Raw genomic sequence first — 18,817 nt, 5'->3', positions numbered from 1 at the left:
GTACACGAAGTTGCAAAAAATATGATCGGTGCACCCCAAGATCTAATTTTAATAAGCGCCGCTAGTGGTGGAACTACATAAACACTTTTATTAGTGCATTTTTCCTTAAAATTCATGACTCAGTTTGTACTTACATGCAAACCATTTAACAACTGAAGCTGAAACTTTTTATTTGATCCTCTTTTTAATTGACCTTTTTTTTTACCTTATTTTCACAATGATATTTTAGCTGTATGGCTTTGTCTTACATACTTATTAATTGAACACTTTTCCGCAATTACTACAAAATCCCCAGTTCAGTATTCTTTAAATACTTTATTAAAGATAAACTACATACTTAATCTAACTTTATGTATTTATTTTGTAATCTCAAATTTTCGTGCACCCCAAAAAAGGTTTCGTGTACACTAATGTGCACCAGTGTACACCTTGACGACCACTGGTCTAACTTACTGCAAAATTTTAAAGTACTAAACAAAAAGCTTTAGACAAGATTCATTCAAAAACATTTTTATTGAACAAACAAGAAAAATAAATTTTAGCTAACCCTTTTTAAGTATTTTTGTTAGCGACTTAATTTATAATTAAATTTTCAATAAGTAAACACTTAAAAGTTTCACCAGAAAATACCAATTAATATATTTAAGCAAAATTGAATGCTTATTCGCTCAATTTTTTTTTTTTAATGATTATTGTCTCAAGTTTTTGTTAAATATTTGTTTAAAGATAACTTATTAAAACAGATTATTAAATCTGTTAAAAATTTAATTTTTTTTTGTTGAGTCATTAATATAGCAATATTATTAACAGTTTGTTTTAATTTGTTTGACAATTTTATTTTATCTTTAAAGACTATATTTTGTTTTGTTACTGAAAGCAGGTAAATTAAAGTTTAAAATCATTTAATTTTTTTGTTTTTGAAAACATTCATGTTTAACAAAAGTTTACTTATTGATATTATAGTTTGTAAGCTACTTTCACCTAAATTTATTTCTTTATGCAAATTTATCCATAAGTATTCATTTTTCATGGGTAATACCTTTTGTAACTTAATTCCTTATTCTTTCTGATTTTAACTTTGTGATAAAATTAAGAAAACGTAGAACTCCAATTATCACAAACGCCCTTTCTATATAAGAAGCCATTCTTTTTTGTCCAAACCTAAAACATAAAAATGTCAAAAACAACAAATTTAAAGGTATAAAAAACAAACTCACCGATAAGCTCTGATGTCCTTCAAAACCTACCTTTCCGTAAAGTTTATAACCGCTAGCTAGCAACCGAGAGCACTCAATAAATTTCCCACCGACTCACAATTTCCACTACCGAAAAACATCTTCACCTACGTAGGCGTTGACGTCATTCAGCAGCATTTTCTCCTCACCACTGCCACCCAACTGATCAAAACTTTTCAGGTATAAATCCGTTGGCTGCAAAACTACAACCTCAGGTGTCCTGACTTCTTTTTTATCAATTCTTTCATCGCTTTTCAGCAACCGGAAGTCGTCGTCATCCGACACTCTTTCTCCCGTCCTCCTCACGTAATCGCTCTCATTTCCGTCAATGACGTCATCAAATTTGCGATACTCCGATGACGTCATTAAGTCGAGGAACTCGGCCGTATTCACGCTGGGAATCTCGGAGGCAATGACGTAAGACGGCGGCTTCTGATTGGTCGCCGGTTCAATTTCCTTCTTCTTTAGGTTTCCCCGCCATTCGTCTAGCGTTTCGATGTTTTCACTAGTCGGTTGACATTTGTGCTGGTTTTGTTCCAGTTGGGTGAACCTGATACTTTCCATCACTTCGCTGCTGATCTTCGGCTCGACGTTCCCGCTCGTCTCCCTTCTGTTGTTGAGTTTAATTGTATTTTGTGAAATTACTTGAAATTGTGTAAAGAGTAAAACGCATAAACTATTTATAGTTTTTTTCTGAAGTCAAAAGAGTAATTTCATATTTTAAAGCCGTTTAAAATGCATGGACAGTTGTAAATTTAAAATTGCCTTTTTCACTTTCATTAGAGTTTCATTTTCATTAGAGTTTTTTGAGTACAAAATTGCTACAAGTAGAAAATGTACAAATGAGCGACAATTGAAACAGAAAATTTCACGCAAAAAGCCGCCGCAAAGCTGCAAATTGCTTTCGAGCCACTTCAGCTTTATAAATAATGCAAGAGAAAATTCACCTAATAAAAAGGTGGCTTTTATCTCTGCTGTGCATTAATTGCTGGCTTGATTTTTTTACTGACCTATATTTTGATTTGTAAATCAGAAAGCTTTTTAAAACTGTTGGCGTTTGAACAAGCTTTAGAAACCATTCTTTTTAAACTAAATATTTTTCATTGAACTATCTAGGCTGGTTAAAATCTTAAACTCTTAAAAAAGTTTCTCTTTTATTTATAATGTATCAATTGGTAAGTAAATTTTAAAGTTGTCACTGTCTCCTACAAACTAACTTAGTTTTGAAGCACACAAAAAGAACAAGAGCAGTCAGAATCATCAATGGAATTATCCATACAACTTTATCTGTATAAATTATAAAAATCTAACAATGAACGAAATCTTTTTAATTAATAATTTAAATATCAAGAACATTTTACTGCAGTTTTATTAGTTTAGGACTTATAAATTGTTTTCTTATTTTTTCTAAGTTAAATTTTTAGCTTAAAAGCTATTTAGGATTTATAAGTAAACTTAATTTTTTATTTTATATAAAAAAACTATATAAATGACAAAATTGTTTTAATCTGCAAATAAGTATAAAGCTTTAACTTAATTAAAAGAATAAAAAAACTTCTCTAAAAAACTCCAAAAAAGTATAAATTAAAGAAGTAAAAGATATTTGAATTATTTAATTTTAACAATATTTGATAGAACTCAACCTATCTTAAATATAAGACATAAAAAAAAAAAGTGTGAATAATTTTTGAAATGTTCACTCTGACAAAAAAAAATCGCTTTTTAATGCAAGCATTTAAAATTTAAATTGAATTACAAGCGTGCGAAAATTGTTGAAATTGCACGCAAATTTACTGCAAGCTGCTGCAGCAGTCTAAAACAACGCATTAGGCTTCCGCGATAATTTCACTTAAAAGCTTCAGAAATAATCAATTTCCTGTGTGTATGATTGCGCTTTTTATGTAAAAATTTTCTTGTATTATTTCTTGTAAAAAAGAATATGTTTTGAAAAGTTTGGTTTAAAATTAAACTTTTACGACGTTGAATAATAAATGAAAGGGATATTAATTTGAACTAAGCTTGAACTTACGTAATCCCACGTTGTAATCCCGGGGGACCAATTTAAACTCTGACCATTTTGAGCACAACACTTTATTTCCATCTGAGTTATTAATAAGTTTTTTTTTTACAAAAACAGCTAACAGTTAACAAGTTGCAAGCAACTACGAATATTATTATAAATGCTAGATGTTTGCATTTATAATTGTAAAATTTAATTAATAAAACACTTAAAACTTAGATAAAAAAAAATTGTTTAGATTTATATTTTGAAACATATTTTGTTTTTACTAAGTTTAATAAATTTTTAAGAAACATTTAATATGTATGTAACTTGTATGTAAGTAAACATTTAATACAATTTTTCTTAAAGAAATGAAAACCAACTGAAGTGTTATAAACATGTTTATATCAAATAAAAGTTCTCGACTACTTTTAGATTCTTTATGTAACTATGACGTAATAATAGAGCTCACCGGTATTGCAAGCTGACAATTGCACTCCAGCAGTGTCGGATAAATTGAAATAGGATCTGTATGTTGGCTGGTAAAAGAAACACAGCATCGTGGAATTATCTTTCTTAGTGCAATTTTTACCTTTGAAGTCGTTCCTCAAATAACTGTATTAAATATAAGTAGGTTTTATTACTAAAGCTTTGTTTTCGTTTTAAATCTTATTGAAAAGCTACCTTCTCGAGAAAAAGTTGTTCAAGTATAAGTTTATGTTTTCAATCAAACTAAACAGTTTTCAGTTACATTAAAAAAATTTAAACTTACTTATTTTTAGTTTCTACCAGTTTTTTCTAAAAAAAAAGAAAACAACTACTTGTTTGTAATTTTCATTTTGTACATTGAAACTTTTCTGTTGTTTTTAGCGAGCGCATACCAACTAATTTCGTACAAATTCTGTCTGCTTGTTTTGTTGAAATAAAATACTGGCACATCTTCGGGAGCTATGAAATTAATAAATTTTTACATCAAGTATATTTCTTAGTAAAGTTTTTATTTTTAGACTTCGGACAAAAAATATTTTAAAAGTTTTTAACCAAACTTTTATAGTTTTTAGGTACAAAAACCGTTTAGTTTGTCCATAAAAGAAACAAAACTTTATTGTTTTTTATCCCGACCTGTTATTTTTGTGGTAAAATTGTACACAGTGTAATTTCCTTGCTGTATGTTCATGTAATTCTGCATTATTTTTAATTGATACGTTGTATTAGGCTTCAAATCATTTATGGTAAAACTTTTACTTGTCACTTGCATAATGCTGTCTGAAATAACAATTGCTTCTTTTTATTTTGAGTAAATATTTATAAACATTTATGCAAAAACAAGCTTATCGTTAAGTTTAAGTTAATGGTTATCCATTGAAAATCAACTAACTTTTATTTTCTTGTTCATTTAGTTCCTTGTAAAAATATTCATACACTGATTGAAAACACAATTTTTGATCTGTGATTAAAACTTTGGTGCTGTTTCCAAAAACTTCACTAAATTCTATTTGTACAGAATCTAACAAATTAAATCGGAATTTAATTTTAATTTTAAATTTATTGTCCTTTGCTGAAGCAGTTATTTAAATATAAACTAGCAACTAAAAACTTTAGAAGGAAAGTTTGCTTGTTTACAAGCTATTTAATTGGAATTAAAAACTCAGTTACTTATTTAAAGTAGTTAGTTGCATTATTATTTATTTTAAATGTTTAGTAGAAATATGGTAAGAAAATACATAGTAAACCAAATACTAAAGAAAATTTAAAAGTTTCAATATTTAAGTTAAAGTGAGTAGTGTTATAGTCATAATTAATATTTTAAAAGTCTACGTTTATATATCTTATTGGTTGTTTAGTCAAAAACTATTCTTATCATTATAAATTTGAAATTCTCATTTATAAATATTAAAAACTAAAACAAACTTTTAAGCTGCATATACTTCAATTGGCATGGATTTACTAATTGCCCATAAACTTGTGAGTAAATACTAATTTGATAAACCGCGCAATCCTGTTTGGTTAAATTAGTTACACTAGATTTTATCTCATTACATCTTGCGTTTTGAAAGTTGAATTACGTTAAAGTTTACAGATAAAGTATTTAATATGATTACAAATATAAAATTACTTTGCTCTATTAAAAAAACTAGAAATCAATTTATTTCATTAATAAAGAATTTCAACAACCTTTATTATCTATTTTTTCAAACATCAAAATTTTTGGTACTTTTCTAATGTAAAATTTAAATAAAGATACCTCCAAGTAGTTAATTGTTTCGTTTTTAATGGACTTTTCAAAACTATTTGAGTTCACGAAAATATCTTTCGATGAGTTCTTGTTGGTGTCTTTAACATTAACAAGGTAATTATCGGGTTTTTTCACAGAAGCTTTCCAATACAAAAAAGCTGAATTTTTTCTAATTTTCTTAATGCCACATTCTTTAATGACAAAACCTGTATTTAAAGTTTTAAAAGATTTGAAATAGTTTAGTTTGTTAAAAACTGAAAAAATTTTTACTAAATTAGTTTACTAGTTATGTGTAATGTAATAGAGTTAAGTAATAAGCTTAGTAAAAATTTAGTCAAAAACTATTAAGCAATATATATATATATACTTTTTTTTTCGTGTTTTTTGTCGTTCAAGAAACTATGTATATATATACATAATATATATATATATATACATAGTTTCTTGAACGACAAAAAACACGATTAAAAGGTTTGGTCCAAGTACCTGGTTTACAGAAAACCTTTCGGTTATCGAGTCATGCACCAGAACAGTTTAACGTCATGCTCAGGACTATATACGCAAAATAATATACGCAAAATTAATATACGTAAAATCAATATATGCAAAATTAATAAACTTGAATAAAAACTGACGGGAGCATTTCAACCGTGTGCGTAAAAAAATAATAAACTGTGAACAAGTTCAACCGATGAAAGCTGAAGTGCTGTTTTATACTTACTATTAAAAGTTTAGCCGTGTGCTGGAATAAATGCTATACTTGTATATTTAATTAACCTGGAGTACAAAGAGATTAGTATTCAGGTTTAAATACTTTAAACAGCTCTATGCTTTACTAAACGCAATAGTTCATACTTTAGCAAAAACATTTTAGTACTTTGAATTCTTAACTTTTAGTAGTGTTTAATAATTAGTGAATATTTAAACCTAATACAGTATATATAACCCTATCAACATAATGGGTCACCATTCTAGTTACACATGGTTTCTTAGAGCGAAGCTTTTTAAAAAACTTATCAAATAAAAAAACTGTAAATCAGACAAAAGCAAAAAAGTTAAGATATTTTTAAAACAGTAGTACTAAGATTATTTGAAACTACAAACCTAAGATTTTATTTTTATTTGGTTTTGATTTAGATGAGCTAACTTTATGTGAATATTATCCTAGATTACTCTCATATTTCTACATTAAGTTTCATAAACAACAAATGAAATATAAAGGTTTCAATTTACATCTTACAAAGCTCTTATTTTTAAAGTTTTTCTAGTCGAGTGATGTTTTGGATTAAAGTTTTATTTTTAATTTTTTTCTAACTATATAATTTTTATTCTTAAGTTACATTTTAGTCCAGTAAATTAGTTGTTTTAAGATCAAAAATGAATTATTAGGTATTAACTTTTCTTTTTGTCTAACAAAAGAACACAAAAATTTTTTTCTTCAAACCAACTTTGAGATATGGCGCAAACGTCAAAGTCGATAATTTGAGATTCAGGTAAAGAAATTCCAGCTTGGTTTGAGCTTTTTACTGTAACATTAATTACACTTTCTCTTGGTACATAACTTTCAACTGTGATATAATTGTTTGTTGTTTTTGCTTTAATGATTTCCCGTTTCGTTAATTTGTTTGTTATATTGAGCGATATCAGGTACTCTTCAATTATGCCGCTTTTCTGTTTGTTTTTTATTAAGAATTAGTTAGTATTACATAATTTTATTAGTATGAACTTATTATTCAGGTTAACAAAGTATTAGGAGAATCTAGAAGTTATACATTAACAAAAATGTTCATATAAAAAGTAATTAAGTTTTTCACCTTCCAACTTAACAACAGCTTTTGTCCCTTGCCAGCATGTGAATGCAAGCAGGTTGCATTGACAAACGGTCGAAACGGTTTCTTATCCAACGCGGTGACCGGAGCTATGTAAATATCAAAGTTATAAATAACCTTGCGACGGTTGAGCAAATTTGCACAAGCGCAGTCTTGTGTTTGCTCGCAAAAGTAAATAAAAGTTTGAAGTTGCAAATTGAGCATGTTTGAAATACCTGTCAAGTGGTGAACTTGCGCGTGCTTGCTGTGCAAAACCGGCCCTTCGTCGTGTATGTAGTTGGAATAAGTGACCCGTATGTAGTACAGAGACGCCTCGTCGAGGTTCAAGTCCACTGTGGTGTTGTGCTTTCCTTTTGCTTGTCGCGTGTTGCTAGTTGTCTCTCCCTGTAGTGTGAAAAGTATAAGAAAGCAGTATGATAGTCTACTAATGTTTTAAAGGAAAAAACAGTTAGTCAAAAGCATTTAAAAAATATATATTAAACACAAAAAAATATAATTAAACCAGTTTCTTTTTAAAATTAAATGTTTTAAGTCAAGTTTGAATAGAAAAAACACACTCTAACATGTTAAAAAGACTTGCCTGCGTGGATTTCCAGTAAGTAACGAAATACCAGAAGTAAGTAGCCTTGCCATTCTTCCACGCTTCAGCAGTGCATTTCGGCAAACTGATGTTCACTCTGACTTTTGTCGCGTTGAGACTTGTCAAAGATACATCAGGTGGCTTTTGATCGACTGTGAATTGTTTTAGGAAAAATATTTTAAATGCTTACTCAAATCAATTAGTTAAAACAAAATGTTGTAAATCTATAATATATTTAAAATCTTGATAGATAACTATTTAGCATTATAAACTAGTAGAAGCTCGAAAATATAGTCAAATGACGTGAAGTATATAAAAATTTATCAGTCATCGAGCTGTACACCGTTTATTTACTTTGACTATTACGAGCTAGATAAAAACAAGATTTTTTAATATTGCAGACTTAAATTTTTTTAAGTATAAGGAGAAGAAAAAACATGCTTAAAATAAATTAAGTTTACATAAAAAAATTAATGCTATCAAAAACTGGTATAATTTTTGCTAAAGTTAACAAACTTAAACGTTTAAAATATTATATATATAGTTAAAAAAACCTAAATAAAAAATTAAATCTAGGAGCTTCGAAAGAAACAGTACTCTCTTTATTTATTTTAAGCTATCAAGTTTTTACAACTTTAAACATAAATCCATATCTACAAACTTTACTGTAAGGAGATAAATCATCTACGTAGATACGAAATCACAAAAAAAACAATATAAACTTTATTTAACTTGCTTATAAAAATAAACTACTCTAATATTCTTTACAACCTCTAAACTAATGTAAAAAAGTTTTAGAATAAATGCTTACTTTTTTATAGGAACTTGTTTAAATAGTCAAACACTTAATACACTTTTGATAAACAAAACTAAAAAAAAATCTTACCGAATTTGCAAGGGTCGTACTTGATGGTAGTTGGGCACAACCTTCTCGGACTCAAAGGTCGGACGGCCACCATGTGGTGAAGGGTGCTGTCATGGTCCAAATACAAACTGCACTTCGGATCGCTCTTCATCAGACTAATGCTGCCCACGCACTTTTCATCATCACATTTCACTTGTTTCACGCTGAACATTATAAGTTTAGTAAAAAACAATGTGTGACGCATGTGTATTTTGTTTAAAAATCAACTTTAAAGTACTTTTATGTTGTTTTTGGTTAATTGAGCTTGATATTTCTACCTGTCAAATTAAAACGCTGTATCAACTAGCATGTTTTTACATCTAAAGGTTATTCGTTAGAGAATATTCTTAAAATTGATTTCTAGTTAGTTCCGAATATTGTTTTAGTAACGTGTTTTAAAGAATTGAGTGAATTTATTAGCATAAAAGTAGTATTAAAAATATTGTTTTTTTTTTCAGTTGAATTGTAAATGAGTAATGAAACTTTTTTTTTTCAAAAAGTCGTTAAAGTTTAGTATAAAACAAAAGCTATCGCTTAAAATTTCAGAAGTTTAAATATAGCAAGTAACATAAAAACTGATAGTTTTTGACGTGCATTTTTAATGGATATGATCTTAGAACTTTTGACAGCATTTACTATGTGTAACCATTTTAAATCCCTTGTATTTTTTGTTTTCAAGATGTATTTAACAAACTAAATTCAATCAATATATAAGTTGTAAACCTTTGATTTTTTATATATTTTTTTCAGTTTTAAAAAACCTAAAGAACACTGTTGTGTGTTGTGCAACCTTTAACAGTTTTAAATATTTTCTTTGAAAATTGCAAATATGCTGTTTATTAACTTTTTTGTTGGTGATTAAAAGGTTGGATTTAACAAAATTTACTTTGTGTGACTTTTGTGAGTTCCTTGTAACTTTCAATATCTATTACATTACTAGACTTTAATCAATATTTAAATTTACTTACTCATGAGTTGGTTCTGTTTTAATACAGTATTGCACATTTTAAACAACACTGTTTTGCAAGCTTTAACAAAAGAAAATATACACTTAAAAAAAAACAAAAAACAAAAAAGGTTTAATTTTTTAGAGGTTATTGAATAGTTCAATACCCAGCAGATTAATTTATTTTCCGTTAATTTTATTACCTTTAAATTTTTTTTTGTTGCTGATAAGATTTAAATAACTCATAGTCAACTAATTTAATTAAATCAAGTTATAGCGTGTAAAATATAGATTTCTAATATTCAATGCCTTGTTTGTTTAAAGAGATTTAACAGTTTTTTCAAGAAAATTTAAAATTCTGTGAGTTTCTGGAATAAATTCTCTATCAGTTGAAACATATTGATTTTTTTCTCCACAGTAAACAAAGCAAGACGCGTACTAAAGCCTTATTTTATTTATATATCTTTTTGCCATTCAGTAAAAGGATAAATATTTTCTTGTGTTCGTCATAAATTTATAGCAACTACCCTAAATACTTTGAAGCTTATGAAAGTGTGTTTGTACTAACTATAAGAATGCTTGTCTAGTGGGTCTAAATCAAGTTATTGTAAAATAAACACTATCTTGTTCAAACCAACAAATTAAATAATCTAAATAATTTTAATTTTTCCTCTAGTTTTGTCATGCGTTTAAAAACTTTGAATTCACTTAAAAACGCTTTTAGTACACTTAAGAAAAGTAAATTTATTTCTAATATAAAAGGTTAGAAAACGCTTTAATGAAAAAGTTGGACAAGTAAAACTGAAAAATAACTGATATTGCAGAACTTTCATCAAAAGTAAACAAATTTTTTACGAAATCTTACTGTTGGCCATAAAACAAAGCAAAACAAATAATAACTCTGTAAAGCTCGACTAAAACAAACACATTTATTATCTAACCATTCAGGCTGCCTTTTCAAGTCGTCTAATTCTTTGGCTAAAAAAAGAGAGTAATTTGCAACGTTGGGTGTTTTGTTCCAGTGGCAAGTTAGGTGGTGTTTATGTCGTCTAAATTTTCATCCCACAATTTCCACAGGCAGGCATGCATGCAGTAGTTGCATGGCAACGTGCAACTCAAACCGCCGACATGTGATTTTTCGCAACCATCGTCTGCTTTAAAGTGTGTAAATTTTACTATAAAAAATTACACCTACTTATTTCAGTTTCTCCAATTAAAAAAATTAAAGTATTAAAAAAAGAAAATAAAAAATACAAATTACACGTATATATTGGCATACAACTTAAAAAGTTTACTTGAAGACGCGTCTACTTGAAATCTCAATGTAAGTGAAAACACGTGCGTCGATTAAGAGCAGTGAAAAGTTGACTGTTACCGCGGTTTGTCATCGTTATATAAGCTTTATATATTTTAATTTTTTATTTTAAATGTTCTAAATTTGTTTACATAGTTCTCTACTAAACTTAAACTACTTTGTTTCAAGTTAAACGAAAATTAAAAATATTTAAAAACATTAATAGCTTTAAAACAAAACTTACAGTTTAAATGTTCAGACTTAGAAGACTGTATGAAAAGCATCCAGAGATAAGTAATATAGATAAATTTGAAATTTTACATTGAAACTCAAACTAATAGTAAGAAAAAAAGTAACTGCTTTATTATAATAAAAAATATGATAATTCTAAGATATATTTTTTTTCTAGCTAAAAACAAATAAAACCTAAAAATATAGTTAAAAAAAATTTTAAGTACTCTAAAGTTTCGATTGTACTTGAGCAGTAGCGATTGCTACAAAGTGAATTTGATATTCAAACATTTCTGAGAGCTCACACATTTCCTTTCTCCTAAACGCACTACGTAGTGCCTATGTGTGTTCACCGTGAAAACTTTTGTGTATTTTGTTTGCTGGCAGTAATTGTGCGGAGCGAATAGACTTTGTGTGTGAGCTATATTGCTTTGTAAAAGGTGTAAAATTAACTGCCAAATTTACATTGTAAGTTCTTTTGTATTGGGTAAACACAGAGGTAAGTGCTTATTGAAAAATTGTTGTTTGCGATGAAGGATTAGTCTTGGGGACACCAGTTAAACATTATTTACACATTCAAAACACTAGTTTTAAGCTTTCTAGCGGTAAAAATTTAATTTTGAATTGTTTTTATTTTAAGATATGTTAAGTCAGCAAAAAAATATTACGGATTTTTTTTCATACAAATTGTAAATATTAACAATATTATCAAACTGTTTTTATTAATAATAAATGTAAGACTTATAAATTAGTTGTTTGTCGCCGGATTTTTACTTTTATATTAATCAAATATTAAGTAACTAAGCTGACTTCATACATTATAACAGATTAAAAATAAAAGCGCATTTTTTATTTATTACTTTATGTGTAATTTGTCGTCAATGGATATTTTTCGGTCGAAAAGATCTTAGTGAAGCGTGCAATCAAGCAAAGACCAACAAAAATCAGTTTCGTGTTTTAAGAAATGAAGCGAAAGGCATTCGATAAAAATCTTAAGCTTTACATTAATCAAACTTTCTATAAGTTGCTTGTTGATATGTCATTCGAGTTTTTATCGCATCAGTAATAGGTGACAGCTTAAAATATATGTTAGATCTTAAAGTATTCTTTGAAGATTATTTGAAAGCCATCATTTTAATATAACGACTTATTTGTCGCCTTAGATTTATTTAAACAGACATATCATGATAAAGTGAAGGAAAACCGTCTAGTTAATTTTATCTTACTTTAGTTCTGACTGACAGGCACTATTATTTCCTTGCTTCTTATTTCAAAATAAACAAAATTCGTTTCTAAACTTAACACTCATCGCCAAAAAAAAACTACAAGTCTCTTTTTGTTTTAAACAAAACTTAAAATAAAAAATATTTTTCTGCTAGCAGCTAACTACTTGTAGGTCACACTAAGTGGTGGGCGACAATCGATTGGAAGGAAGCCCAACTCTTCCAAGCCGGTTCCTGCGGCTGCCCACAACGACAAAAAGCGCCAAATTGGTACAGAACGAAATTGAAGCTCGATGCCTTCTTCTGTTTGTTTGCATCACTTCAAAGCTAAGTGCACCACAGTGCGGATAAAAATTTGTCGTCGATAAGACTGATGTTAAGATATAGTGTACAATTTAGTATGTTTATTAGTAACTTTTAATAAAAATTAAAAGTTTAACTTTACTTATTGATTAATGGTTTGAACACAACGTTGCTTGTATAAAACAATTTTTAAATGATCTGACTTACACTTATGTTGTCATAACTTTTGTTTTGAACAATTGTGAGAAGCAATTTTGTAGTAATTCTATGTTTGTATTTTTTATGTTTATTTTGTTTACGAAAAAAACAGCTAAAAACAACCTTAAAAATTTCCAATTACAATTTTTTATTGTCTACCGCTTTCAGACTTATTTCAAATTTTAGTTGACTTAACTAATTTATGCTGAGGAAGTACTGATTTTAATAGTAAAATATAAAGTATGGCGAAGTTTTTTTTTTTGTTGTGAATTTTTAGGTTTAAATAGAGCAGAGGAAGATAAAGTAAACTAAAAGTTATTTGTCAGAAGTTGACACGTTTTTATAACTTTTTTTCATTTTAGAGGAACATTCTTTTATTTTATATTGCACTCCATATAAAAAAAAAGATTTATTTTTGTTATGCCTTCTACCAGTTAAATATACTAAACGATTACACCTGTGTTGTGCACGTTTAATGGACATATACTTAGAAAATACAAGTTATGAAACTAAGATAACTTTAAAAAAGTTCATAGTAAATTTTAAATAAACTTATAAAAAAGAACTTTTAATTAGAAGCACAAGTAGTAATGGTTCTATAAAGTTTTCGTACAAAGCTACAATAAGTATGTTAATAATAAAAAACAAAGTTATTACTTAATTTTTGTGAATAACGAAGAAAATCAAGCCCCACGACTTATTTCAAACTGCATAGAAGATTTTCGTCTGCTCTTCAAAGATTGTAACATTTAAGTCGTGTTTATGGGCGATTGGTCAGCGCAGGTATTACCCAACAATGCTCGCGGGATTACCTGCCCAAACAACCGGTTGCTAAGCAGCAGTCTCGCTTCAGTGATTTCGCCCATTTGTCACGTTCCCCTTCCCACATCACGCACTGAACATAATTCGCAATTTGCTCACCTGCCCAAGGTTTAAAATTAGATTTTTGTGGAACCGTTGATGCTGTTAGTTTGTTTTGCTGAAAAATTACTTCAATTTTTTATGGTACTTTTTAAATTTTTACTTTATTAAGCAAGAGTTAAACAAAATTTTGCTTTAGGTTGTTGTGAGGTATTAACGTTTAAATTAATTGATAATTAAAAGTTTAAGCATTTAGTATGCCGGTATATCATACAAAACTTTATAAATATGTTATGGTAAATAAATACGAATTTAGATTTAAAAATACAAGTTCGGTTTATAAATAAAATGTTTTTTTTTAATCAAAAAGTTTCTGAACTAATTGCTGAACTAACATCTAGAAACCAAAAACCTTTAAAAATAATGAACAAACCTTCAGATAAACTTGTATAAACAATTAAAAATAGTTTACTCTATAGCACTGTTGTACTATGGGTAAATTAAATTTGCTAAACAATATAAGTTTATTAAACAGTCATCAGTGAGTTAACGTTTTTTGACGTCTTCATATGCTAACATTAACATATATGGAAAAATATTTGACTCGCGCGATTAACTTATTTATAAAAAGTAAAAAGTTTTATGATAAATTTATTTAATAAAAAACATTTTAAAATTTTTGGTCTCTAATAAGTAAACAGTTTACGAATACTCATTTAAAAACTTAAATTAAACCTTGTTAAAAGATAATAAAAAAGTAAAGCTTAAAAAGTTAAAATAATATTTGTGAATGATTTATGAAACAAATGCCAGCTTAGTTAAATACTTCTTCTTAACTCATGTAAATGATGGCTGTTCTTAAAATGTATTTTTTAGTTAAATTGACTTCCTTTTATTATAAATAAATCTTGTCGTTTAGTTATGATTTTTTTTTCTTATCTGATAAAAAAACAAATTTTATAAAAATGGAGGCTTTCGTATGTAAACTTATTAAAAAAACAACACTTATTTCTAAAAAATATACTTCTAAAATAGTATAATTAGTAAAATGTAGTCGTACCACAACATGTAGTATTACATTTTGAGCTTTATGAATAACAGTTGTTTTAGTCTTTGAATCGTAGGTATAAAAGCATAGTATTAAAAAATTAACAACTACTTAAAGTTGGTATTACTGAACAAATTTTACTTGCATGTAGCTCGAAAACTTTACATAACTCACAGTGTTTTGAAAAACCTAGTAACTGAAGCTTAACTATTGTGATAAAATGAATACGTTAAGAGTTTAGTCTTGTCCAGGACAAAACGTAAAAAGGTACCCGTGGTGTGCGAATCGATAACCAACAGATTTATCGTTCACCAGTTCCTAGGACGAAAAATTTTGAGCGTCTGTTTTTTATTTTGTTCAAAAAAACATAATAATCTAAAGAACCAAAATTAATGTATATTTAAGTAGTACTCGAAGCTATAAAAGTTTTAAATATATTTAAATTATTTTTTATATCATTTTCTCAGCATTATTTTAAAAGCTATACTTTTTTTAAAAGTCAACCTGGCAAACTTAACTATTCAAATCATTTAAATAGAATTTTTTAAGTACAATATTTTTGTTTATATTAAGAATTGACAAGCTCTTTGAGCAAAACTTAGTTGGCCAAATAAACTTTTCAAAGAATAATACTTTTTATTTTTGTGTAAAGAACTCTAATTGTTTTTTAACTATCAAACCTATAAAATAACAATCGTTTGAGGTCTAGGTTTTGGGTTATTTTTACTCTAAACGGATAAAATTTAGAAAGTAGTAATAAACTAGAAGTTTTTTAGAAGATGTAAAAGAAAGATGTAAAAATACAATAACAGCTGCAAGTTTTTTTTTCTTTAATTAAAGTATTAGTATCATACTTCATTAGTTTGTTTTATGACGAAAAACTACTATTTTTAGAAGTGCTTAATGTTTTAGTGTAATTAAATTCTAAACATGTCTAAAAACAACACATTAAATAAAGCTAATTGTTTATATTTAAAGAAGTTCAAAAAAAAACGAGCTATATAAGATATGACGAACCACAATATTGGTATATTAAAAGAACATCTAATAATAATAGTAGCAGTAAATATCAAAATGAAAATAATCTTCTTATTAGTTTTGGTAGGTAACAAAAAGTTCCATAAACAAAAAAGTTTAAAGCTTGTTTAGCACTTTATTTTACTAAAAATTATAAAGAAATTAAAGTACAAATAACTTCTTACCCTTAAGTTAATAAAGAAAAAATAATTCATTTTTTAAATTTACTAATCATAAACTATTTAAGATCGTACTTGACTTATGAACTACATTGTAAAAAAGAATATTTTTAAAGTAAAACAATTTGTAATTCACAGGTTGTTTTTGTTGCTCTTTTTTCAATAGGACAATCCAATGGTGAGTATTTTTATCGCTAAATTGAGGTTTACTATATTTTAAACAGGTTAAACTTATGAATAAAATCACTAAAAACAGTTCATTTAAGTTTTATGGTTTACAACGGATGAATTAAAAAAATAACAAAAAATGTTTTTAAAAAAAATATTTTGTTTATTTGTAAAAATAAAAAGAAAAATTTGACACTTTTTTTTAAAGCAATTTAATGCAATTTAGATAATTATTCTTGTCTAGCGTAAATGTTTTAATTCAAAAATAATAAACAACAACGAGCAATATTATATAAACTTTTTTATAATTAAATATAAAAATAAACAACTTGACTACTTATTATATGAAAGTTTTTTTTTTGCAAACAAAATGTTAAATAAGTTATGTTTTAATTTAAAAATTAGAAACTTTAATTTTTGCTTTTTAATTTAATTGTCTAAAATAATTAAAAGTTTTATAACAATTTGCTTAATATTCTTTATAAAAACCTTGTTGGAATTGTTATAAAAAATGTTGGAATTTTAAAATACCTAATAATATTAAACTGTTAGGTATGGTTACTTAAAACTTCTTTAAATCAACATAAGTGTAAATCAGTTTTAAGCAGTTTTCGAGCTTTAAAAAACTACGACTGATTATTTCGAAAAATTCAGTTAACAGTTATTTAAACAGATGTTTGGAATTAAAAAGTTTACACCTTCAATGGAAACTTGTGCAATTTTGAGTCCTACTACGACCATGATAGTTTGTATAAAGCAGAAAAAAAGACAAGTTGCACCAGAAATTATCGAAAGAAAATTACGGCTTTACCACACGTGGCTAGAAGCAATAATGAACATTGGTGGCAAGAAAACACGTCACCTTACCCATGGTGTTACTATGGTGACAGCTGGAGTTACTGCAAAGGTGGTTTGAACTTATAGCTGTGTTTATCTTAAAGTATTTTTAATGCTATTTTATTTTGTTTGTGTATTTATTTGTTTGTGTATTTATATCGTAGTAAGTTTATTTTAGTTTAGTTTACTACAAAAAAGTCTAAAAATTGTTACTTTATTATACATTACTCATAATAATTTGCTACAAATTACAATTAATTTTGTTTTGAAAGAATTTTTTTAGCTTTAAAAGTGGTTGAGTTACCACATAAGACTACATTGTTTCAATAGCTATGATTTACAAACTTAACTTCAAGAAAAAAAATTAAGATTACTACTGGGATTTCTACGTGGAAGACGGCAGCTATTTGATAAACAAAACAAACCCGGGAGTTTTAGAAGACGGAGCGAAGTATAAAACTTACCATTTCAATTACTATAACTACGGAGAGACTTATTCAAATGCTGTTAAAAATTGTGAAAGTTTAGGCAAAGGCTGGGATGTTGCTAGTTTTCAAACTCTTTTCGAGTTCAAAACTTCTAGATATTTGTTGGACGACAAACACTCTGACTTCTACTTAAGATCTGTTTATAACCTAGAGTTAGTGCGTGTTTCGTACTCTTTTCACTTACGTTGCTATTTTTAAACATGCGTAGTTAATATTGGAAAACATAAAAAGTCAAACTTAGCTACTTGATATACTATAAACAAATAGTTTTTAAAATCTTAAAGGTAAAATGAATAATTTTTAAGTAAGACGAAACCACAAATCTTGATACTTGTAAATTTATGCTAACATTCATCGTTTTATTAAAATAAACAGAAAAATTATTTCTCCTCTGGATCAAACTTGGGATACTTTTTGGGTGAAGAATGAAAATAATGACATGAATACATGCTTGAGATACAAGAGGAATCATTTCAGAAACAATTTTGATCGACGTGTAACGACCACCAATTGTAATGCAAAGCACACTTATGTTTGCGAGAAAAACTTGAACTAGTATATACTGCCTTTCTGTTTTTCTGTTTTTTTATACTGTTTTAAAACAAAGTATTCTTTTAAGTTCAGTTATTTTAGTCATCAGCTTGAATTATTAAGTGGTCATTGTAGTATTTATAACAAAAAAAAGTTGCTTGTTGACACTTTTATGTTATTTCACTATATATTCTAGTGTTGATTATAGTGATAATAATTTTTTTTACATTTATATTAATCACAATAAAATTTTAAAGCATTAATATATGAATTGATAATTAGTTATTATTTATAATATTTTCTAATGAAAAAAGTTTGCTAAGAAAATAACCTTGTTAACACTAAAGATCTTTACTCTTTTTTATATACTTTTTATAACAGATCACGTTACTAGTTTAAAACATCACTACAAGATCAGTACACAGTAATTTAAAGCTTATCAGTATAATTTTTTTAAAAAAGGCTTAGAAAAAATCTAAAACATATTTGTTCGTTAGCTCAATAGGTAAAAGGAAATGGTATGAAACTAAATTACAAAGTATGATTTATGTTCCAAAAGTTTCGTTTAAGCAAACAATCTAATGTTAAAAAGTAAAAATTTATAATGAAAATACCAATTAGTTAGGTCATATAGTTGTTTGATGCAAACGTAGAGGTAATACTAACTAAACAATTTTAAAAGGCTTTTTAGTTATTAGTTAATCTAT

At 27.2% G+C, this 18,817-nt stretch overlaps 1 protein-coding gene across 1 annotated transcript; it reads right to left on the bottom strand.

Moving 5' to 3' along the window:
* Positions 1–10,868, bottom strand: LOC145840257 (uncharacterized). The gene is made up of 16 exons (XM_082947450.1): positions 10,674–10,868; positions 8,769–8,950; positions 7,879–8,034; positions 7,518–7,682; positions 7,288–7,391; positions 6,922–7,144; positions 5,483–5,679; positions 5,149–5,236; positions 4,616–4,744; positions 4,360–4,503; positions 4,059–4,185; positions 3,710–3,852; positions 3,265–3,336; positions 2,453–2,522; positions 1,218–1,845; positions 1–1,161 (listed from the first exon to the last, which is right to left on the bottom strand). The coding sequence occupies exons 2-15, from the start codon at positions 8,896–8,898 to the stop codon at positions 1,323–1,325; spliced, it is 2,271 nt and encodes a 756-aa protein (XP_082803576.1). The 5' UTR covers positions 8,899–8,950; positions 10,674–10,868; the 3' UTR covers positions 1–1,161; positions 1,218–1,322.
* Between the last annotated feature and the right edge of the window lie 7,949 nt (positions 10,869–18,817).

Source organism: Thalia democratica, chromosome 7 (assembly GCF_965202585.1).
Source record: "Thalia democratica chromosome 7, ktThaDemo2.hap1.1, whole genome shotgun sequence".
NCBI classification, from domain to species: Eukaryota; Metazoa; Chordata; class Thaliacea; order Salpida; family Salpidae; genus Thalia; species Thalia democratica.
The sequence above is the reverse complement of the archived record's forward strand: the minus strand, read 5'-3'. Positions and strand labels throughout refer to the sequence as shown.

What these genes read in the sequence shown, in the direction of transcription:
- LOC145840257 (XM_082947450.1), bottom strand. Translation starts at nt 8,898, where the DNA reads ATGAAGAGCGATCCGAAGTGCAGTTTGTATTTGGACCATGACAGCACC. An exon ending in GCAAGTTCACCACTTGACAG is followed by an intron (nt 7,392 to 7,517) that starts GTATTTCAAACA and finishes ATATTTACATAG; the next exon opens with CTCCGGTCACCGCGTTGGAT. An exon ending in TTTTACCACAAAAATAACAG is followed by an intron (nt 4,186 to 4,359) that starts GTCGGGATAAAA and finishes TTAATTTCATAG; the next exon opens with CTCCCGAAGATGTGCCAGTA.